At 38.6% G+C, this 25,065-nt stretch overlaps 1 protein-coding gene across 1 annotated transcript in view; it reads right to left on the minus strand.

The window, feature by feature from the left end:
• NT5C2 (5'-nucleotidase, cytosolic II) overlaps positions 1-19,309 on the minus strand; it is an 85,318-nt gene extending 66,009 nt beyond the window's left edge. The window contains 2 exon segments of the mRNA XM_081267397.1: positions 2,311-2,435; positions 19,228-19,309. Coding sequence (XP_081123523.1) covers positions 2,311-2,411 — 101 coding nt within the window. The 5' untranslated portion in view covers positions 2,412-2,435; positions 19,228-19,309.
• Positions 19,310-25,065: the final 5,756 nt, after the last annotated feature.

Below are 25,065 nucleotides of genomic sequence, written 5' to 3' on the forward strand. Positions count from 1 at the left end.
AGTAACTATAGTCAATAAAAAGTCTTACATACCTGAAAATTGGTAAGAGTAGATTTTAAGTGTTCTCACCACACACACACACACAAAATTGGTAAGTATGTGAGATAGTATGTGTTAGTTTTATTTAGCCATTTCACAGAGTATACATTTTTTAAAACATCATTTTTTAAACCATTAATTCATGTAATTTTTGTCAATTTAAAAAATAAAGCAAGGCACACTGGTGCACACCTATAATCCCAGCAAACTAGGGGGTTTGCAAGTTTGAGGACAACCTGGGCAACTTGGGGAAACCTTGTCTCAAAAACTAAAGAGGGCTGAGGAAGTAGCTCAGAGGTAAAACACCCTGGAGTTTTATCCCTAGTACCACAAAAATGAATGAATGAATGAATGAATAGTTTAAAAATTAAAAAGACTGGAACCCAATTTTTTATTTTATAAAAACTTCAATTGAAGCTGCTTCTTCTATTATTTCTACTGTTTCATACTGCACCCTACTATGTAAAGAATGTAGGGTGGAGAGGCCATCTAAACTTCAGGAAATACCATTCTAAATGAGTCAGAAAAGCATCCAGTCTATGGTATATTAAATACAATTAGAATGTTTACTAGGTGATCCCTCTTCATTGCATAATTCTTTGTTTTCATTGATAAAAATGTCACAACCTTGGGCTGGGGTTGTAGCTCAGTAGCAGAGCACTCACCTAGTATGTGTGAGGCACTGGGTCTGATCTTCAGCACCACATAAAAATAAATAAATAAAATAAAGTCATTGTGTCCATCTACAACTAAATAAAAATATTTTTTGTAAAAAAAGTCACATCCTATCAAATATATACTTTGTAACATAAAACTAAGAAAATAACTGAATAAAAAATATAGAATGCCTCTATATAACGATGTGTATGTCTTTTATTTACAGACACACATAAATGCTGTTTTTCACTTTAATTCCCATGTCATACACCACCATGTCACACACAGAAAAGAATCAATACCCACTCACTGATCTAGAGTCTTGATGGAAACCAGAAATGTTTATACTTTTTCAGAGTTTGAGGAATAAAAGTAGCCTAAGACCAAGAAATGCTACACAATTATGTACCATGATACCATGAGGTAAGTATCATGAGGTAAGTATCACCAGCCTGCTGTAAAACCAACTATTAATAGATAATTTTAAAAACAATACCACACCGGGCATAGTGGTACATGCCTGTAATCCCAGTAGCTTGGGAGGCTGAGAGAGGAGCATCACAATTTCAAGACAAGCCTTAATAACTCAGCTAGGGCCTAAGCAACTTAGTGAGACCCTGCCTCAAAAAAAAGGTTGGGGATATGGCTCAGTGGTAAAGTGTTCCTGTGTTAAATCACCAGTACCAAAAATAAATATATAAAATACCAAATAAATATTTTCTTGCTGGGCATGGTGGCACACACCTGTAATCTCAGCAGCTTGGGAGACTAAAGCAGAAGCATCACAAGTTCAAAGCTAGCCTTAGCAACTTAGTGAGGCCCTAAGTAACTCAGTGAGACTCTGTCTCTAAATAAAATACAAAAAAGGGCTGGGGTGGAGCTGGGGTTGTGGCTCAGTGGCAGAGTGCTTGTGAGGCCCTGGGTTTGATTCCTTAGTACCACATGAAAATAAATAACAAAAGAAAGATATTGTGTCCATGTTTAAAAAAAATGGGGCAGGGGGGCCTGGAGATTCACCTGAGTTCACTCCCCAGTGCCAAAAAAAGAATTTCACTTTCAGCTGGATGTGAAGGCCCACACACTATAGTCCCAGACTAGGTAGGCTGAGACAGGAGGATCATTTGAGCCCAGGAGTTCAAGGGCAGCTGGGCAACATACTAAGAACCCATCTCAAAAAGAAAAAAAAAAAGCCAGGTATCACTGCCCATCCTACTTAGAAGGCTGAGGCAGGAAAATTGTAACTTTAAGGCCAGCTGAACAACTTAGAGAAATCCTGTCTCAAAATTTTAAGAAGGGCTACAGATACAGTACAGAGGTACAATACTTACTTAGCATATACAAGGCCCTGTATCCAATTCTCAGAATTAAAAAAAAAAAAAAAAAATTAAGTGCAATTTTCTAGCAGCTATTCTTTAAGGATTTCATTAGTAGATGTAAGTAGCAGTATGGCAGTTCGAAGCAGTTCAAAGTCTGGACTTTGTATATGAACCAAAAACTAGCTCTATGATTTGGGGTAAATTACTTGCTTGTACATTAATTCTGTCATCTGTAAAACGAGGATAATGAGTGCCCACTTCATGAAGTTGTTTGAGGATTAACCAAAAAAATACTTACCGATGATAGGCTTCTCGCCGATACTTTTTCAGAGCATGCTTATCCATGTTAGCAGGCATATCTGCTGCATTCTGTAAGCGATCACTCCAGGAGGTTGTCATTTTACCTTAATTATATGCCAAATTCTAGAAAAGAAAACCAACAATAGTTTAAGACTGCCATCAGTATAAGGATATCTGATTTTTAAAAAATATTAGAAAAACTCTAGCTTGCACACAGCCTAATACAATTATCTATTAAAATATACTGATACTTCTAAATTGTGTAAATTTAGGAAAATAATTTCACATGGTAATTTTTATCCAGATTCATATATATTACATTCAAATTAATACGCATGGCTACCAGCAATCATTAAATATAATCCTAGATTTTAGAAAGGAACTGAGACCACAGTTTGTGATTATATATAATTTTTTTTTTGAGAGAGAGAGAATTTTAATATTTATTTTTTAGTTTTCGGCGGACACAACATCTTTGTTTGTATGTGGTGCTGAGGATCGAACCCAGGCCGCACGCATGCTAGGTGAGCACGCTACCGCTTGAGCCACATCCCCAGCCTAGATTATATATAATTCTAACTTATGCTTTTTGTATTTTTTTATTTCTTTTTAGTTATATGTAGATGAATTTTGACATATACATACATGAAATATAACTTCCCATTCCTGTGACTGTACATGACATGGAGTTATACTGTATTCATATGAACATTGCAAAGTTTTATGTCTGATTCATTCTACTGTCTTTTCTATTCACTTCCCCCCCTCCTATCCCTTCATTCAACTTTGTCTAACCCAATGAACTTCTATTCTTCCCTCCTAAACCCTTAATATGTGTTAGCATCTGCATATCAGGGAGAACATTTGGCCTTTAGTTTTGGGGAACTGGCTTATCCATTTACTGGAAAATACCATAATTTCATTCTTCTTTATGGCTGAGTAATATTTCACTGTGTATATGTACCACACTTTCTTTTCCATTCATGGGAAGGGTAACCAGGTTGGTTCCATATTATCTATTGTGAATTTAACTGCTATAAACATTGATGTGGCCATATCACTATAGTATGCTGATTTTAAGTTCTACGTATAAATGTTGAGGAATAGGGATAACTGGATCAAATGGTGGTTCCATTTCAAGTTTTCTAAGTAATCTCCATACTGCTTTCCAGAGTGGTTGCACCAATTTGAAGTCTCACCAGCAATGTATGAGTGTACCTTTTCCCCACATCCTCACCAACATTTATTGTTACTTGTATTCTTGATAACTGCCATTCTGACTAGAGATGAAATTACAGTGTAGTTTTAATTGCTATAATGAACATTTTTTCATATATTTATTGACCGTATTTCTTCTTCTGTGAAGTGTCTATTCAGATCTTTTGCCCATTTTTTTTTAAGAGACAGAGTTTTTTAATATTTATTTTTTAGTTATCGGCGGACACAACATCTTTGTATGTGGTGCTGAGGATCGAACCCGGGCCGCACGCATGCCAGGCGAGCGCGCTACCACTTGAGCCATATCCCCAGCCCTCTTTTGCCCATTTATTGATTGGGTTGTTTGATTTTTTTTTTTTTTTTTTGGTGTTAAGTTTTTTGAGTTCTTTATATATCCTGGAGATTAATGCTCTATCTGAGGTGCAGGTGGCAAACATTTTTCTCCCATTCTGTAGGCTCTCTCTTCACGTTCTTGATTGTTTCCTTTGCTGTGAAGAAGCGTTTTAATTTGATACCATCTCATTTATTGATTCTTGATTTTACTTCTTGCACGTTAGGAGTCTTATTGAGGAAGTCAGTTCCTAAGCCAACATGGAAGAGTTGGGCCTACTTTTTCTTCTAGTAGGTGCAGGATCTCTGGTCTAATACCTATGTCCTTTATCCACTTTTGAGCTTTTTGCAGGGTGAGAGACAGGGGTTTAATTTCATTTTGATACATCCTGGATTTCCAGTTTTCCTAATGTATGTTTATGGCACCTTTGTCTAGTATGAGATAACTATTTATATGGGTTTGTCTTTGTGTCTTCTATTCTGTTCCATTGGTGTCTGTTTGGTGCCAATATCATGCTGTTTTTTATTACTATAGCTCTGTAGTATAATTTAAGGTCTGGCATTGTGATACTCACTCCTTTCTTCACTTTTCTCACTGAGGATTGCTTTGGCTATTCTGGACCTCTTTGATTTTCCAAATGAATCTAATGACTGTTTTTTTTTCTATTTCTATGAAGAATGTTATTGGAATTTTAATAGGAATTTCATCAAATCTGTATAGCACTTTTGGTAGTATGGCCAATTTGACAATATTAATTCTGCCTATTCAAGAACATGGGAGATCTTTCCATCTTCTAAGGTTAACATGTTTTGAAAACAGGTTTAAAAAGTAACTTTTAAAATTCTGATAAACATAGTAACCTCGATCCATGGTGGCACAAATGTAACTAATGAATGCTTATTTATGTTTCTAATTATTTCATGCTTTTATATTTTTTCTATAAATCACTTTTTCAGTTGGAATTAAAGCCTAAGGACTAGAAGAAAAAACATCTTCTTAGAATAAACACCTAGAGTGTCCATCTTAAATACTTTGACAAACTAGACTTACTGGCAAATGCCATAATTTCATTCTTCTTTATGGCTGAGTAAAAATCTTAGGTTTCACCTCTATTTTTGCGGTTTTCATCTACAAATGGTGTTTTTATTTGTTTTGTTGTTTACATGGTGCTGGGGATCAAATCCAGGGCTTCACACATGCTAAGCAACTATCTACAACTGAGGTACACCCTCAGTTTATTAACATTTTATTAAATTACCAGTATTTATGAAAACATCTGAAGCATAAAATGCCAAAATTATTTGACACTAATTTTCAAGTAAACCAAGTTTGTATTTTATTTCTACACAATATCTTCATTTTATTCAGTTATTTATTTTAAATATTTATTCTTAAGTTTTAGGTGGCACGGTATCTTTATTTCACATATATGTGGTGCTGAGGATTGAACCCAGTGCCTCGTGCGTGCTAGGTGAGCACTCTACCACGGAGCTACAACCCCAGCCCCCCAGTTATTTATTTTTATGTGGTGCTGAGGATCAATCCCAGGGCTGTAAGTGTACAAGGCAAGCACTCTACCACTGAACCACAACCCCAGCCCCAAGTTTATATTTTTTAAAAAAATAAGTTAACGAGGTGAAATTCACACAAGAAAATGAACCATTTTAAAGGCCAGGCACATTGGCATACACCTGTAATCAAAGCCAACCTCAACAATATAGCAAAGCTCTAATCAACTTAGCAGGACTCTGTCTCTAAATAAAATATAAAACAGGCTGGGGATGTGACTCAGGAGTTAAGTGCCCCTGGGTTTGATCCCTGGCATACAACCTCCACCCCAAAGAAAAGTGAACAAGTCAGTGATACTTAGTATATTTATATGAACATCTACTTTACTACTTTCAAAATAGCTGTATCACGCCAAAGTAAAAATCCTTACCCATACAACAGTTTCTTCCCCCTAGTACCTGCCACTACCAATCTAAGTTCTGTTTCTGTGGATTTAACGATTTTGGATATTTCATACAAACTGAATCACACAATGTATGATTTCACTAGGCATAATATACTTAAGGTTCATCCATACTGTATTGTATATTAGATATTTTTTTTTACTTTTAGGACTGAACAATGTTTCATTGTATGTATAATACCACAATCTGTGTTTATCCATTCATCCACTGATGGATATTTGAACTATTTCCACCTTTTGGCTATTGTGAATAGCTGGTATTTATATACGTACAATGCATTTGACAACCAGTTTTCAAATCTTTTGGATATATAACTTAGGTCTGTAATGTTTTTGAAATAATCAAGATTTCCAAACATTTTATACAACAAAAGTACTGGCACTTGCAAAGAATTCTAATTAAAAATTTATTCAAGCATAATTGAGAAATTATTTGCTAAATGACTATAAATGAAACTTGATATACTATAGCATATTTATGGTATACTACATATTAATTAATTACCACAGATATTACCCTCAAATATCTATATATAGATACCATAGATATATGAGGGTAGGACTATTTTTTTTTCAGGACTGAGGACTGAATCCAGGACCTAGGCCTCCTCTACCAGTAAGCTATATCCCCAACACTTTTTATTTTTTGAGACAGGATCTCACTAAATTGCCCAGGCTGGCCTTAAATCTGAGATCCTTCTACCCAAACCTCCTTAGTCACTAGGATTATAGACATGCACTACTGTACCTGTATTTTTTTTTTCCCTATAAAGTTCATGTAGCCAAGCATGGTGGCGCACACAGGACTTCCTGTCCTGCATATCCCCGTTTTCTCTATCTGCCTATTAGTCACTTGGTAGCCTCCTTGGTTAACAGATCTACTATGACAGTATCACAATGACTGAGTTCTAGTAATCCTTATTTGGGATCAATCATAGCCCAAGTAAATTAAGTCAAGAATTTTCCCCTTTTCATTTAAGGGTATGCTGCAAGGGTAGCAATGTTTGCAGCAATTTGGGTAATTTCTTCAAATTTTCTCACCAGCCTGAAATTTACTTTTGTACAATTTTTATTGCATATTACTAAAGTACTTAGCTTTATGGAAGAAAGTATACCATACCCTCCATTTGCTATGAAAATGCTTCATTTTATACTAAACAGTCACATTTTATATAAACCTCCTGATAACCCTATTCCTCAACAGATAAACAAGTAAAAGAAAGAATACGTAATAGTTAGCCAGTTGGTTTTATCATTATCATTATATTATGGTAAGGGTTTGCTCTGTAACACAGTACAAACCAACTTATTTCCAAATACTATTCCCTTAAAAAGAAAGGTTGGATGCAGTGGCACAGGCCTGTAATCTCAGAAACTCGGGAGGCAGAGGCAGTAGGATCTAGGGATCCAATAGGGCTGGGGATGTGGCTCAGTAATCCAGTGCCCTTGAGTTCAATCCCCGGTATCCCCAACAAAATAAAATAAAAAATAAAAAGGTCTGGGGATATAGCCCAATGATACAGCACCCTTGGGTTCAATCCCCAGTACCACACACACACACACACACACACACACACACACCTCAGATACTAGTTTATTTTCGTTTACCAATGCTGCTGAAAAACTAACTCCTCATGTCTGTAGTTAATAGTGCCAAAGAACAGCATTTTTAAATAAACTACAGTTTCTGTTTATTTTTTGAGACTGGGTCTTGTTATGCTGTCCAGGAGGGCCTCAAACTCCTAGGTTCGAATGATCCTCTTGCCTCAGCCTCCAGAGTAGCTAGGACTATAAGTGTACCTATTTGACCCAGCTCTGAACTATAGCTTTTAAATTATTTTTGTATTCTAATCACAAAAGTAACACATGGAAGGAAATATACACATAAAACATTTTAAGCCAGGCACAGTGGCACATTCCTGTAATCCCAGCAGCTCAGAAGTCGAGGCAGTAAGATTGCAAATTTAAAACCAGCCTCAGCAACTTAGTGTGGCCCTAAGCAACTCAGTGAGACCCTGTCTCTAAATAAAATACAAAACAGGGCTGGGGATGTGGTTCAGTGGTTGGTTCCCCTGAGTTCAATCCCTGGTACCAAGATGAAGGAATGTCAATTTTCCCAGAAAAGGTTCTGAGAGCCTGTATTTTCTTCACTTCATTATAACTGAGGTTGTTTAAATCATTTGTCCCAAGTTGTACTATACATTCCATCAAAGGCCTACACTCAGCTTGCACACCAAAGTGATGGCTAACAAATAAAACCACACTTACCTATCCATGTATATCACTCGCTTATCCCGCTTTATTATTTTTTACATATAGCACTTCCCGACATAATACATTTAAAATTTTTTTTGTTTTTTAGTTACACATGACAATAGAATGTATTTTGACATATTATACATACATGGAATATAACTTCTCATTTTTGTGGTTGTACATGATGTGGCGTTACCATGGTCTTGTATTCATATATGAACATAAGAAAGTTATGTCTAATTCATTCTACTATCTCTCCTATTCCCATCCCCCCACTTTGTCTAATCCAACGAACTTCTATTCTTCCCTCCTTCCAAGACATAAAATATTTTGACAGGGGCTAGGGATGTGGCTCAAGCGGTAGCGCGCTCGCCTTGCATGCGTGCAGCCCGGGTTCGATCCTCAGCACCACATACCAACAAAGATGTTGTGTCCTCCGAGAACTAAAAAATAAATATTAAAAATTCTCTCTCCTCTCTCACTCTCTCTTTAAAAAAAAAATTTTATATATATATATATATATATATATATATATATTTTTTTTGACAGTTTGCTTTTAGTCAGTTCTTCTCTGTAAAACGTAAGCTCCATGAAAGTAGGAATTTTATTTGCTGTTCTATCCCCAGCGTCTTGCACAATAAACTTGATACCTATAGAAATAAGAGACTTTAAGCTCTTTGCTTTTCAGAAGCTTATTTTTTGTTTTTCATTACTGGGCACTGAACTCAAGGGTGCTTTACCACTGAGCTCAGTCTCCAGCCCTTTCTATTTTTTTTTATTTTTTTATTTTGAGACAGGGTCTCACTACATTGCTGAGGCTGGCCTGAAACTTGTGATCCTCCTACCTCAGCCTCTGGAGTCACTGAATTTATAGGTGCACACCATCATACCAGGCTCAGAAGCTAACTTCTATGTAAACCTGAAAATGCAAAAACACGGCACAAGTTTCTTTTAATGTTCAAAATGAATTTTTGCCAAACCTTCTCTTGGTTCAACTGGGTGCAAAGGCACATGCCTATAATCCAGCTACTTAGAAAGCTGTGGCAGAATTGTAAAATCAAAGCCATCCTGGTCAACTTCAAAAGCATTGTCTCAAAAAATAAAAAACCCACCAACTTAAAATGAGCTGGAAGTGTAGCTCAGTGGCAGAACACTTGCTTAGTATGCTCCAGGCCCTGGGTTTAATCCCTAGTAACACGTACATACACACAAAGATTCTTGGCTGGATTAATGTAATAATATTTTGCTAACCTTTCAAATATTGGACCTTAAAACAAAAGATTCCTTGTTCTCTGATGGAAAATAACAAGGCTAAGAAGAGATCTTGTCAAGTGAAAAAATGCAGTACCCGTCACCGGACAATGTCCTTCTTCTTCAAGCAACAAGTTTCTAACTATAGTCTAAAACTCTAACTAGAAAATACAAATTTATTTCATCTGTTCCTAAAGTTTTGAAAACATACAAAAGTTTTATGTTCCTTTGAATATTGTATTGCTGCTACTACTACTACTAGAATTCCCTTACATGCCATAGAATATTATATATTTGTTCTGTATCAGCACATTAAGGTTACTTCTAACTGAATGTTTTGAAGAATACCAAAGTATGTAAATTAGAAAACATTTAAAGAAAAGGTTGGGCTTTCAATATTTTTTAAAAAAATTAAGGATTGGGGTATCAATATCTTAAAATTATTACTATACTTAACTGAGATCTTTTGAAAACATAAATTACAAAGTTGCACAATTTTTTACATTCAACCAATAACACTTTGCACAGTTAATAAGCATTCCTAAATATTCCTTAAAAAAAAAAAAAGGCAAGTATGGGGGATAGGGATGTAGCTCAGTAATAGAGCACTTGCAGGCCCCCCAGTTTGATTCTTAGCACTATGGGGTGTGTGCATTGTGGGGGGCAGGGGCAGGTATAAAATTCTGCTTTATATCAAAAGCAATTTATTCTCTTATTAATAAGCTCTTACCCTTCAAACTTTATTTTAGTTCTCTTTCCTCTTACAAAATAATAAAAATTTTAAAAATCAGAAAGGCAGAAATAATCACCACTTATTTTTACTTTTGTATATAAATTTACATTTAAGATTCCATACTCTTATTTGATGAAAGTTCACCAAAATTTATTGAATTTCACTATTTTTTTTTCCCAAACATGGACAGACTTTATTGTGGGGGGTTCCCACTTGGGATCCCACCCTCTTAAATAAAAAAAGTGCATAGAAAAGAAGGGATTTAGAAACCTTTGTACAATATCTACATCCTGGGCCCCCAGGGCAGGAAGGGGGCAATTGCTGGAAGGGTAGAGGCAGGCCCCTTGCCACCTGCATGTCCACATCCACTCTGAACAGGAGGGTGGAAGTGAGATGCTCTGAGGGACTAGGGATCCTTCAGGCTAGGGGCAAGATGGCAAGAGAGTTGTGAGGAGTCGTGGTGGGCAGCCACGGCCTCAGTTAAGGAACCGTCGGCAGCGCTTGGCGCCACAATTGCAGGGCAGCTTGTTGCTGGCATCCTCAATGGGGAACTTGTAGTCATAGGTAAGTTCCTCACCACGCAGGATGCGGCGCAGGGCAAAGATGACGATGTGCTTCTGGCCCTCCACATGGATGACACGAGAGAAGCAGTTGGGCTCACATGAATGGTTGATGAAGCGGGCGGCATTGCCATGCATCGTGGCATCCACCACATCAAAGTCATCCATGTGGAACATGTAGCACCCGATGCCCTTCCCATCGTAGAACTTCTCCCGCTTGTCAGTCAGCACAGAGCGAATGACAATGCCAGAGTATTCAATGACCATCTCAAATGATTCTAAGCACCACACATACTTTAATGACTTCTTACAATAGCTCTCTATATGAGATACTATTATCCTCATTTTACAAAGAAGCAAACATAACAGAGAAGTTATTAAATAATTTGAGTCACAAAATTATACTTGTGATTAAAGGTGCAGTTTCTAGAGCCACACTGCCTAGTTTCAAAACTTGGCTCCAACACCAACGACCTCTAAGACCGAACAAATTATATCCTATCTTCAGATTCTTCCACTTCAAAATAAGTAACATTAAAACAAGATTTGAGGGCTGGGGCTGTAGCTCAGTGGCAGAGTACTTGACTAGCATGTGTGAGGCACTAGGTTTGATCCTTAGCACCATATACAAATAAAATAAAGGCATTCTGTCCATCTACAACTACAAAAAAAATTTTTTTTTAAATAAAGTATATCTTGGGGCTGGGGATGTGGCTCAAGTGGTAGCGCGCCCTAGCATACCATTGGGTTCGATTCTCAGCACCACATAAAAATGAAATAAAGATATTGTGACCACCTAAAACTAAAAAATAAATATTAAAAAAATAATAATTAAAAAATAAAATAGATCTTAAAAAAAAGATTCAATGTATTAATAAATGCAACGTGCTATGAACAGAGGCTGACATGGAAAAAGTCCTTAATGATATAATCATAATAACTTATAGTGCTAGTGCCTACAATGTTTTAATATATGAGGCCTCTGAACAACACAGTATTCTATATTTGGAGAAATGTGTAGTGTCAGATTGCCCATCATGAGTTAGGGGCTGTCACAAATTCATACAATTTTGTTTTGTTTTGCTTTTTTGGTACCAGAAATTGAACTCAGAGGTGCTTAAACACTGAACCATATCCCCAACCCCTCTTTTTTTTTTTTTAATGTATTTTATTTAGAGACAGGGTCTTAGTAAGTTGCTTAGGCCCTCACCAAGTTGCTAAAACTGGCCTTGAACTCCCAATCCTCCTGCCTCAGCCTCCCAGGCCTCTGGGATTACACGTGTGGCACCACCATGGCTGGCTTACAAATTCACACAATTTTTAATGTCAATCTAGTATCCTAAATTTAATCTACTCTATAGATCTATTTGTTTTTTTCATGACAGCTCTTAGATCTGAGAATTATTTCAAGAATGAATTCATCAAATCCACTTCAAAAGGAAGCCAGTATTCAAGGTCAAAAAATTGAAAAAAAATTGTATTTATTGATCTCAGATTTATGAGAGAAAGTTTCGAATGTTTACTTTTCAAGCTACAGTTGGTCTTATTGATTGCATGATTCCAGTTAAATTCTTATAGCTGTAACTTAAAATTCTTAGAATTTTGACAAAAAATGTTTGAGCTACTTCAACCTACATACTGTTCTAGATGGTTTACTTAGTAACTCTAAAACAAACTAGATACACAAATGTATTAACTAGATTCTAACATGACTTATTGATAAGTTTGTCAAATGTCTTTCAAATATATAGTCAAATACATGTAATGTTTATCTTCACAGCCAAATCAGACAATATAGAATAACGGAAACCTGAAGTGTAAAATACTTAGATTAAAATAGATAATTTAAACTTTTCACTTTCTAAAACAATCTGGTTCAAAGAGTATTAACAAAAACTATCCTGTCCTTATGAATTTATACAGCATAGACTAAGAAAAAAATAAGGATTGTCTTTCTAAACTTAAATATGAAAAGCAAAAAGCATATAATTTTTAGAAGAATATAGTGATGAGATCAAAGTAGAGCTACACAAGATAAAAAACAAGAAACACAAACCACAACTGTATTAAATGTAAAGTTTAAGGTTGGGGAAACAGCCCAATAGTAGAGGGCTTGCCTAGCATGCATGAGACCCTCGCTAGTACCACACACAGAAAATATTTAGCTTATTCCTGCCAAAACATTTAATCTAAATCTAAACATAAGAAAACTATCAGACAAATCAAAACTGAAGGACATTATACAGAACAATTGGCCTGAACTCTTCTAATACATCAATATTAAGGAAACAAGCAAAAGTAACAAAAGGAGGGGTCCTGATTATAGCTCAGTGGTAGAGTACTTGCCTAGCACATGTGAGGCACTGGGTTTGATCATCAGTACCACATAAAAATAAATAAATAAAGGTATTGGGTCTATCCACAACTTAAAAAAAAAAAAAAAAGTAATAAAAGGAGGCCTGGGAACATAGCTCAGTGCTAGGTCTCAATGGCCTGGATTCCATCCCCAGAAAAACAAACAAACAATAAAGGGCTATACTAGTTGAAGATGCTCATACCCTACAACGTAAGAATTTCCCAGGTTTGGAATTCTCTAACATGTAAACAAGACTACATATCCAAGAATGTCATTATGTTAATAACAGCAAAAAGTCAGAAACAGGGCTGGGGATGTGGCTCAAGCGGTAGCGCGCTCGCCTGGCATGCGTGAGGCCCGGGTTCGATCCTCAGCACCACATACAAACAAAGATGTTGTGTCCACCAAATACTAAAAAATAAATATTAAAATTCTCTCTCTCTCTCACTCTCTCTCACTCTCTCAAAAAAAAAAAAAGTCAGAAACATGTAAATTAATTATCCATAAACAGTGGCGTATTCATATAATAGAATATAACACAGCAATGAACTAAAGACAAATACAGCATCAAAAACAATGTTTAGGTGCTGGGATTGTGGCTCAGTGGTACAGCGCTCACCTAGCACAGGCGGGACCCAGGTTCGATCCTCATCACCACATAAAAAAATAAAAGATGCTGTGTCCACTAAAAAAAATAAATATTAAAAAAAATTTTTTTGAGTTGGGCATGGCGGTACACGTTGGTAAACCCAGTAACTCGGGAGCCTGAGGTAGGAAGATTCCAGGTTTGAGGCCAGCCTGGACAACCTAATGAGACCCTGTCTCAAAATAAAAAACCAAAAACTGGGCTCAAGGTACAACTTGATGGTAGAGTGACTGCCTAAAACGCTTAATGCCCTGAATTCAACCACTTCACACAACAAAAAAGATGGACAGGGCACTGGGATAGCTCAAATGACAAGAGCACTGGGTTCAATCGCCAGCACAGCAAGAAAAAAAAAATTCTGAAAAATGGAAGTTGCAGAATCATATAATATAGTAAACAAGAGTATATGCACTTTTACAGATACATATATTAATGAAATTATAGCTGGACAAGGTGATACATGCCTGTAATCCCAGCAACTAAGGAGGCTAAGGCAGGAAGATCATAAATTCAAAGGAAGCCTCAACAATTTAGCAAGGCCCCAAGTAACTTATTGAGACTTTGTCTCAAAATAAAAAAATAGATCCAGGTGGGGTGGCCCATACCTGTAATCCCAGCAGATGGGGAACCTAAAACAGGAGAATTCCAAGTTCAAAGCCAGCCTCAGCAAAAGCAACTCAGTGAGACTCTGTCTCCAAATAAAATAATTATCCCAGGGATGTGGTTCAGTAGTTGAGTGCCCCCAAGGTCAATCTGCGGTACCAAAAATAAATAAATAAAAATGAAAAGGGGTGGGGTCATGGCTCAGTGGTTAAGCACCCCTGGGTTCAATCCTCAGTATCAAAAAGAAAAAATTATAAAACTTAATGGAAATAATTGCCTAACTGGGCTGGGGATATGGCTCAGTTGGTAGAGTGCTTGCCTCTCATGCACAAAGTCCTGGGTTCAATCCCCAGCACCACAAATAAATAAATAAATTAATAATAATTAATTAATAATTGCCTAATTGATGACAATGAGAGGGGAGTGAACAAGGAGAAGAAACAAGAATAGGATCAGCAAGCATTCATATATATCATAATCTATAATGTTTATATAGAGACCACACAAATTAGAGATGTTTTAAAAAAAAAATCTTTTTTGGTACTGGGGAGTGAATCTAGGGGCACTTAACCACTGAGCCACATTCCCAGCCCTTTTTTGTATTGTATTTGGAGACAGGGTCTCACTGAGTTACTTTGAGCCTAGCTAAATTGCTAAGGCTGGCTTTGAACTCACAATCCTCCTACCTCAGCCTCATGCCGCTGGGATTACAAGCATAAACCACCATACACAGCAAGTACGACGTTTTAACTGTTAAAATTTGATGAAGGAGCCAGGCATGGTGGCACATGCCTGTAATCCCAGCAGCTTGGGAGGCTGAGGCAGGATTATAAATTCAAAACTAGCCTCAGCAATTTAGTGAGGCCCTAAACAACTCAGCAAGACTCTGTCTCTAAATAAAATATTTCAAAAAGTCAGGAGATGTGGCACAGTGTTTACATGTCCCTGGTTCAATCCCTGGTTACCCCCCAGCCAAAAAAAAAAAAAGATTTGATAAAGGAAATGAGTAGTAAATGTAATAAATAATCACAATATGTATGTTTGTAATATTTCACAATATTTTAGCTTTGAACTCAAGATCCTCCTGCCCCAGACTCCAGAGCTACTGGGATTAAAGGCATGCGCCACCGCGTGCAGCAACATGGAGCTTTTAAAACTATATATTGTAGGGCTGGGGATGTGGCTCAGGCGGTAGCGCGCTCGCCTGGCATGCGTGGATCCTCAACACCACGTACAAACAGGGATGTTGTGTCCGCTGAAAAACTAAATAAATAAGTAAATTCCCTCTCTCTCTCTCTCTCTCATTGTACTGGACATTTGAAATGGAAACATGCTAATACCTAACAGGTTTACAGATAGAAAGATGAATGAAAAGTTTACTGATTTTTTTTTAAGACACTGAACTTCAGGTACCAGATTTCAGTTATCTTTCCAAGCATATCTTTAACAAAGCAGGCTCTTTCATATCACACTCTTGACAATGTTTCCCAAACATGAGATTCAAAAGCAAATACAAATGGTTTGTTACTCTCCAAATCAATTTCACCTAACAAAGTGGTATTTTTGCTGCCCTACTGGCAGTTTTATTATTTTTTAAATATTTTTTTAGCTGTTGATAGACCTTTATTCATTTATTTATATGTGGTGCTGAGAATAGAACCCAGTGCCTCACAAATACCAAGCAAGTGCGCTACCACTGAGCTCCTGCCCCAGCCCCATTTTGCTGGTTTTATTGGTTTATTACTAAAGTTATTTTCCATAAACAGCCATTGCAAACACTGGCAACAATCATTATAGGATGCAATCAAATTTCAATTAGTGAACTCATTGAAGTCTTACTGGCTCAAGTGACGGGAACCTTAGTACTCCATAACAATTTGTTACCAACTTCCTTAAGGCAAACAACTTCCTCGAGTCTGAATATAAAAAACTAGATCAAGCAGAAAACAGTTTTTTCTTCATTCTGGTCTCTCTGCAAAGAATCTAAGTAGCATATCTTGTAAATAGCTTACCAAAACTTCTTGTTCTCAAACTAAGAGCAATCTATTCCTTATATCCTTAACATACCACTTTGGCCTCAGTGTCACCTTCTGTTTTCCCTGATCCCACCAACCTACAATCTCTCTCTGATCTGAACAAAAAATAGTAATATCTAACATTTATTGAGAATTTAATATGTTCCAATAATTTGTCAATGGAATTATTCTATTAATACATACAATCCTATGAAATTTATCCTATTTTCCCCTTTTTCAAGTGAAGAAAATGAGTGAAACTCTGGGTTAAGTTTTCCAAGGTCTCCCGGATGCTAAGTGGCAAGCCAAGTCTCAAACCCAAATACAAAATCCAGGACTCTAGGCTGGGGATTAAGCTCAGTGACAGAGTGCTTACCCTGCATGTGTGAGGCACTGGGTTCGATCCTTGCACCACAAAAAAGTAAACACATAAAATAAAGGCATGCTACCCCCATCTATAGTTACAAAAAATAAATAATTTTTTTTTTTTTTTAAACCAAGGCCACTGAACTTCTAATGCTGTCTCCTGGCTCAAAGTATCAACTGTCATTACTGCTCACATGTCAGTTAACATACACGTTATGACATTTAACATTTTCTGTTAGTAGTTGTTGTCTCAGAAATTCAACACATCATTCATTCAACAAAAATTTTCTCAAAGTCTGTGTGCCAGCATTGTTGACTACTGTGCTTTTTATAAAGGCATGTTACAAAAAGCATTAGGAATGGAAATGATTCTCCCAACATGTGGACATCCCAGAAATGTAAGTGCAAAATTCAAAATAGCATGTACACAGCCATTATCATTAAATAACAACCATGTTTATGTAAAAATTTAAAAACAGCAGTCATAAATAAGATGATAAAATTGTGGAGTTTTTCCTATTTCATCATGTTTTTTGGTAAGAGAGTTAAAAAATAAAAAGATTTTTTTTTTCCTTTTTGTGGTGCTAAATTGAATCCAGGGTATTACACATGCTTGGCAAGTGGTTGGTCTGCCAGGGAGCCACATCCACAGCCCAACTTTTTTTAAAACATGTTTTTTGTACTTCTTTCCCCCACAGAACAGTAAAAATAGCCTAGAAACATTAATATAAACACTGCTCCCCTTAACATCCCACCTTAATTTGACAACCCTCCACCAACTGGGGATTGAACCCAGGGTGTTCTATCATTGAGCTACACACATAAGCCTTTATTTTTTATTTTGAGACAGGGTCTGACTAAATTGCCAAGGAATGGAATTCACACTGCCTCAACCTCCCCAGTCACTGTGATCACCCGCCTGCCCCATGGCAACAGGCTAATTTGGCTTTTTCAGGAAGATATAATATTTTCTGCTAAGGCTAGCAGGTACTATAAGTAAATAGATATGTAAGTGTTCTGGCAATTATAAACTTCTGGAAACTTGTAACTGGTTTTCCTGAAGTGTCATCAAATCTTAGAACTGAATGGAATCTAGCAGAACATCTTAGGCTCCCTCATTTTGCAGATTAGTTACTAAATTCTAAAACCTAAATTCTGGGTTATAGAGTAGAGTAAGGCAGCAACCTATACTGCTGAAATGTACTGGCTTATATTGCAACGGAAAAGCACTTCAGAAATAGTATATCTGTTAGTATCAACACAGGATGTGCAGTTTTAATTTTAATAGTTATATATATTTTATATATATATATATATTTTTTTTTTTTTTGAACTGGGGGTTGAACCTGGGCTTTGCAAATGCCAGGCAACATTCCAGCCCCTAGTTGTCTTCTTGAATTAACCTTTTCAGGTATGGATGTCTTCATCTGGATAAATTTTAACCACTGTTGAGAAGCACCATGGTAAATATTTGAAAGACCTGAGGCCTTCCCTACACACTCATTAAGTCTTACCGGCAAACTGCACCGTTCCAACATTCTCCCCTTCACATTCCAGTCAGTACAGTCTGCATCCTTAAGAGGCAAAAATTTATAGTCTATGGATGTTATGAGACAAATATGGGAAATCTGCCCGCATCCGGGTGCGCGCACAGGGAACGCGCGCGCTCGCGCGCTCACACATACACACACAGACCCCCCCCCCCCCGCTAGAATGGTGACTAGTCATTTCAGTGCACAGCCCTCAAACATAACGGCCGGGAAACTGAAAGCACGGGAAAACAAATCCACACCAAGCCCTACCCACCTCTTTTAAAAGCTGCGGCCTCCCAGGGTCAATCGCCCAAAACGTAATTCTTACAACGGGCCTCACATCCGCCTCTTGCCCGTGCTCTCCCCAGCGTCCGGGGCCCGGGGGAAACGAAAGGCACTGGCGGCCCCCGACGGCTGGCCCCCGACGGCTGACCCCCGCCCGGAGGGAACTAGCGCGTCTCTCTGAGGCGGCTGGCAACCCGAGGTGAGCTTTCCAGGAAGCGCCGCACACGAAAAAACCAGCGTGTGGGCCATCAAGTCGGCAGCGTCTCGGGATCTTGCTGAGACGCTGCCAAGCTGCAGCCCACCGCGGGGCCCGCCAGTTCTCGGGGTCGGCCTCGGGGTAACCCGAGTCGGCCGAAAAAAACTGGCAGAACGGGTGGAGGGCGTCTTTAGAAGCGGGACCCGGGCTGCCTCCACCCTGCCAAAGAGGGGACGGAACGCGGCGAAGGCAAGGCGGGGTCCCAGCAAGACGACGCCGGGAAACAATGGCGCGAGCGTGACGTGGGCCGGGGGCGTCGCCGCGGCACCCGGGAAGGGGCTGCGGTGGGGCAAGGGCGGCCGGGATAGCGGGCGTGCGAGGACCCCGGCGCGGGATCCGCGGGTGCGCAGGCGGGGGCTCGGCCTGAGAAGAGGGGTCTAAAGGGACGCCGCTACTGGGAACGGGGCAGGCAGCGGCCCCTGCCCCGGGGTCGCGTGCTCGGCCGCGCACCCTCTCTTCTTTCCTGTCTCCCTCGCCCGTTCCTGCCCCCCTCGCCCGCGGCGCCCCAGGCGCCTGCAGCTCCCGCGGAACTCACCGGTCCCACCGCACGGCTGCAATCCCAGCGCGCAACTGCTGCAGCCGCCTTGGCGCGCGCCCTCCCCGCCCCCGCCGCCCCGGCCCCGCCCCCAGCTCGCGCCCGGCCAGGGACCGGAGCGCTGTTCCGTCCCTCGGCTCCGCCGCAGAACCCAGTGGTGGAGACGCTCCCTGGCCAACTGCGGGACTCCAAACGTGATCCCCGCCAGTAGTTCGCCACTCACGAGCGTCTGGGGATCTTCGAATGACAGAACACTGATTGTTACCCAGCTGTGTGGGGTGACGCACGTTGACAACCCTTCCATCTCCTGTAGGTCCCCATTCCTTGACATTCTGCCCTTGTCCTTCTGCAGGGCCCTGGCTACCCTCTCTACTACCAGCATCTCACCTCCTCTCCCAAGAGGCTTTCCCTTAGAAGGAAAAAGAGTCCTTGTACCCAGTCACAGTACCTTTTACTCAAATGGGCCTGGGGGCGCCTCTGGTCCATAACCTGTAGCACGCTTGAATTGCCTTGGTGATTAAAAACACCGGCTTTTGGAATTTATCAGAACTGGTTCGAACCCAGTTTCATCAACTACAAACTGTATGACCTTGGGAGAGATACTGGACCTCACTACAAGCAGTATCCTCATCTGTAATGCAGGGATAGTTAACAATATTGACAGGATTAAATAATGTAGGTAAAACCTTCTGGTACATAGTAAGCACTCAATAAATGTAGTTGTTATATTGACACCCCAGCATTAGCACCTTGCCACAGGCAAGAAGACCCCGCCAGAGACAGAAAGCCTAGTACTTTAGGAGCACTGCATTCCTTCATTTGGGCGATTGTGACTAGTGTTTCAGAAGTTCTAGCCTTTGAAGCCTCAAAGAACAAATTAGTCTCTCTTGGACCTTGGACTTTGTCTGCCCAAGGTCTTCTCTTGGAGATCTGTATCTCCCACTCCTTTCATTCTTCCTTCTTTGCCCTGATCCTGAGGGTCTCTTCTCCTTCTACCCATACACCTGGTCAATTTGTGACTCCTTTAGAATATGTCACCCAAGACTGACAGTGTTTGTGGTGCCATCAGGACATAGCACTATCACTTCCTCCTTGTAGGACTTACTGACTTGAATCATGCACCTTGGGCTGGGGATGTGGCTCAAGCCGTAGCGCGCTCGCCTGGCATGCGTGAGGCCTGGGTTCGATCCTCAGCACCACATACAAAGATGTTGTGTCCGCCAAAAATTTAATTAAATATTAAAATTCTCTCTCAAAAAAAAATTTAAAAAAAAGTTGTTGGCACCTGATGGCCTCTGCCTGTAGTCCCAGCTACTTGGAAGACTGAGGCAGCAGGATTGCTTAAGCCCTGAAATTTGAGGCCAATCTGGGCAACAGAGAGAGACCCCATCTGGAAAGAGAGAGAGAGACAGAGAGAGAGAAAAGAAAACAGTTCTTGGCATCCACACTATTGACTCCTATTTAAGCTTGAAGTCAGGGGAAATACTGGGGAATGATATTGGCCAAATTATATTGTAACACAACCTCTACATATGAATATATTGTAATATCATCTGCATATATGAATATATAACAACATATCCACCAGCATGTATAATTATAATGCAACAACAAAAAATATGGGGAAAAATAACTTTCAGTCAACTTAAACCACCAAGTTGTTTTTTTTTGTTGTTGTTTTGGTACTAGGGATTGAGCCCAGGGATATTTTACCACTGAGTTATATCCCCAGGCCTTTTTATATTTTATTTGGAAACAGGGTCTTAAATTCCCAGGCTAGCCTCAAACAAACCTGCACTCCTCATGCCTCAGCCTCCTGAGTAGCTCAGATTACAGGCATGTATCACTACACCAGCCTTCCAGTCTGTCTACCGAGTACTCCACTCCAGCATTTCTATCTCCTCCTATGTTTTTGAGCCAACTTCATTCAATTCAGGTCAGGGATTTGGCCTCTTACCTACTAGATTTTTCAGGATATGGGAGAAAAGGGAATGGAGAAGATGGAAGTTAACCTAACACCATCTTTAAACCAAATTTAAAAGTCTTTTAAAAGGTCAGGGTTTGTATCTAAAGAAATACTGAGTTTGCTCATGCACAGGCACACATGCAAAGTGATTTCAACTGAAAAAAAAAACATACAAAAGATTAAAAGAAAATATGTAACAGGATATTTTAACAATGATTTTCTTATAAGTGCAGTGGTGTCATGCTGGTAATCCCAGCAGCTTGGGAGGCTGAGGCAGGAGGAGCACAAGTTCAAAGCAGCCTCCAAAATTTAGAGAGGCCCTAAGCAACTTAACAAGACCCTGTCTCAAAAAAAATTTTTTTGTGTGTGTTTTAAAGTCTAGGGATGTGGCTTAATGGTTAAATGCCCCTGGGTTTAATCCCTGGTACAAAAAAAAAAAAAAAAAAAAAAAAGATTTACGATGCTTTTTTCTTTTCACTTTACCATTAATTTCTTACACTGTGTTATTTTTGTAATCAAGAATTCTATGAGGGGGCTGGGGATGTGGCTCAAGTGGTTGCGCGCTCGCCTGGCATGCGTGCGGCCCGGGTTCGATCCTTAGCACCACATACCAACAAAGATGTTGTGTCCGCCGAGAACTAAAAAATAAATATTAAAAATTCTCTCTCTCTCTCTCTCTCTCTCTCTCTCTCTCTCCTCTCTCACTCTCTCACTCTCTTAAAAAAAAAAAAAAGAATTCTATTACCCAAAAAATATAATTAAAATGTAATCAGAGAGATGGGCTGGGTAGGGTACTTGTGTAGCATGTATGAGGCCCTAGCTTCAAACCCCAACACATACACAAACACACACACACAAAAAAAAAAAATCAGAGAAATGGAATAAGTTGAAAATTGGAAACAAAATTAAAATATAACAGACTAGCAGAAAATATTTGCAATACATAAAACAGACAAACCATTTATGTTTGTCTATAAGAAATATAAGAAAAAGAAAACAATAGAAAAGAGAGATAAGAATATAAGTAGTTCATAGAAAAAGAAGTACAAACTGCCAAAAAAAAAAAAAACACAAAAAGATGCTCAATCTCACCAATAATTATAGAAATGGTAAATAAAATTGAGTCTGGCAAACAATTTCAAGCTTTGTAACATCAAACTATATAAACTGGCACAACCACTTCAGAGGACAATAGAACACCTGCTAAGTCAGCAGTGTTGCCCCTGGTTATCTACCATAATTCCATGTGCATACATGAAGATATGTATAGGCCAACCAATAAAGAAAATTTGGAAATCAGCCTCAGTGCCCACCAACAGAGGAATGGCTAAATGAAATGGAGAATACTCATATAATGGAATTCTGTAGAGAACTTAAATGACCTCAATCTACGTGTATCAACGTAGAAATTTTCAATTTTGTATTATTGAATGAAAATAGCAAGTTGCAGAATGATATAGTATTGATATATATGGAATACAGTATCAATATTTTATATATATTCTTTTAAATCCTTCCCCCAAATGAAAATTTTCAGGCTTATCAAGAAAAACTATCAAACTGGGTGCAGTGGCACATGCCTGTAATCCCAGCGGCTCAGAGGATCTCAGGCTCAAAGCCAGCTTTAGCAAAAGCAAGGCACTAAGCAACCCTATCTCTAAATACAATACAAAAAGGGCTGGGGATATGGCTCAGTGGTCAAGTGCCCATGAGTTCAATCCATAGTATTCAAAAAAAAAAAAAAAAAAAGAAAGAAAGAAAAACTATCAAGCAATTGAAATTGACCAAATTATGTGACGTGTACATTCATACGTAACAGTGAAGGACACTATTGTGTATAATTATAATGCACCAATGAAAAATTACATACAGGGCTAGGGATATAGCTCAGTTGGTAGAGTGCTTGCCTTGTATGCATAAAGCCCTGAGTTCAAGCACCACAAAAAATAAAAATTACATACAAAACAGCAGCTTGGAAGGCTGAGGTAGGAGGATCATGAGTTCATTAATGAGGCCCTAATCAACTCAGTGAGACCCTGTGTCAAAATAAAACAAAAAGGGCTGGGGAATTGACTTTGTGGCTAAGTACCTCTGGTTCAATCCCTAGTACCAAAAAAACAATTAACTAAAAAACCCATATTGCATACCTAAAGTAAGTTTTATATGATGTATAATTTTTAAAAAAGGAAAAAAATCAGACAAACCCAAATTGACAAAATATTCTACAAAATACCTAACCTATACTCTTCAAAAGTGTCAAGGTTGTGAAAGACAAGGAAAAACTAAGAAATGGTCTTGGATTCTTCCTATTAACAATTATGAAGAGATGAAGGAGACCAGACAACTAAATGCCATATGGGATCCTGGGATCCTGGAACAGAAAAAGAACATTAGTGAGAAAACTGGTAAAGTTGGAATAGTCTAGTTTAGTGTAGTTAATAGTACTGTAGCAATGTTAATTTCTCAGTTTCCATCATTGAGCCGTGAATTATGTAAACTGTTAAATATTCAGAGAAGCTGGGTAGAAGGTATGCTGAAACTTTCTGTCCTATCTTGCAACTCTTCTGTAAATCTAAAATAATTTCAAAAACAAAAAATTAAATCAAATGCAGATATAAACAATACCAGTATTTCCTATCATCACATTAGGTTTATAAGATTTTTTAAAACAGATCTGGCAGGGTGTGGTAGGCACACACCTGTAATCCCAGCAGCTCCAGAGGCTGACACAGGAGGATCATGAGTCCAAAGCCACCCTAAGCAACTCAGGGAGACCCTGTCTCTAAATACAATACAAAAAAGGGCTGGGGATGTGGCTCAGTGGAAGAGTGCCTTTGGGTTCATTCCCCAGTAAAAAAAAAAACAACAAACAAACAAAAAAAATCTGTAGGATTGGGGTTGTTGCTCAGGGGTGGAGCACTTGCCTGGCACATGAGAGGCCCTGGGTTTGATCCTCAGCACCACATAAAAATAAATAAATAAAATAAAGGTATTATGTCCAACTCCAACTAAACAAAAAAAAAAAAAAAAAAAAATCTGTAAAGCTACCTGCCAAACACATACCAGAGGTTAACCCTAAGGATAGAGGTAAAGGACCAGGATTGGGAATATTAGCTTTAGTTTTAACATTGTAGAAGATAAATTTAACCATGTATTGCTCTTGTAACTAAAAATTCTTTTAATGCAAAAAAAAAAAAAGCAAAAAGATAAGACATTTGATCTCATGACTTTCTAAGATAAGACAAACCATGCCAATTTATGAAACAGTCTTCCAACAGAGGGCTAGGAGGCTGAGAAATCATAGAAGATTTGCTTAGAGTCTTTAACCTGACATTAGCTGAAGGGCCTGAGCACAGCTTGATGAAAGAAGTCATCTCACTGTGGCCGTGGATGGCCTCTCACCAAGTTTCCAGGTACCCACATGGCTGGCTGTCCTATCCATCTGATCAACACTGTTTTACTCAAACTACTGTAAACTCTGAGTCATCCAGAATGCAGGCAGCATTCATAGGTCACTTAGCAGTTTTTCTGCTTCTTGGCAGAAATTCTATTTAAATATATTCATTGAGTTCAGCTGTCTACATGCCTAACACTGAACAACACAGATATGAGATTCTAGCCTCTTAGGGTTTGCTGATTGCTTGGAAGGTTAACTTTATATAGACCAGTAATTATTTGGTAAATGCTATGCAAAAAAAAAAAAAAAAAAAAAAGTAGAAGATGCTACAATGGAGAAAAAAGTAGAGGCTAGAGTTGGAGTGGGAAAAGGGTCAGGAAACATTTCCCTATGGAAATGTTATCTTAACTGAGACCAGGAGGATGAATAGGACTTAGACAAAAAAGCTAAAAGAGGGATTGTTTAGAGGAATGAA

This window comes from Spermophilus citellus (genome assembly GCF_964194105.1).
Source record: "Spermophilus citellus genome assembly, chromosome: 15".
Lineage (NCBI taxonomy): Eukaryota > Metazoa > Chordata > Mammalia > Rodentia > Sciuridae > Spermophilus > Spermophilus citellus.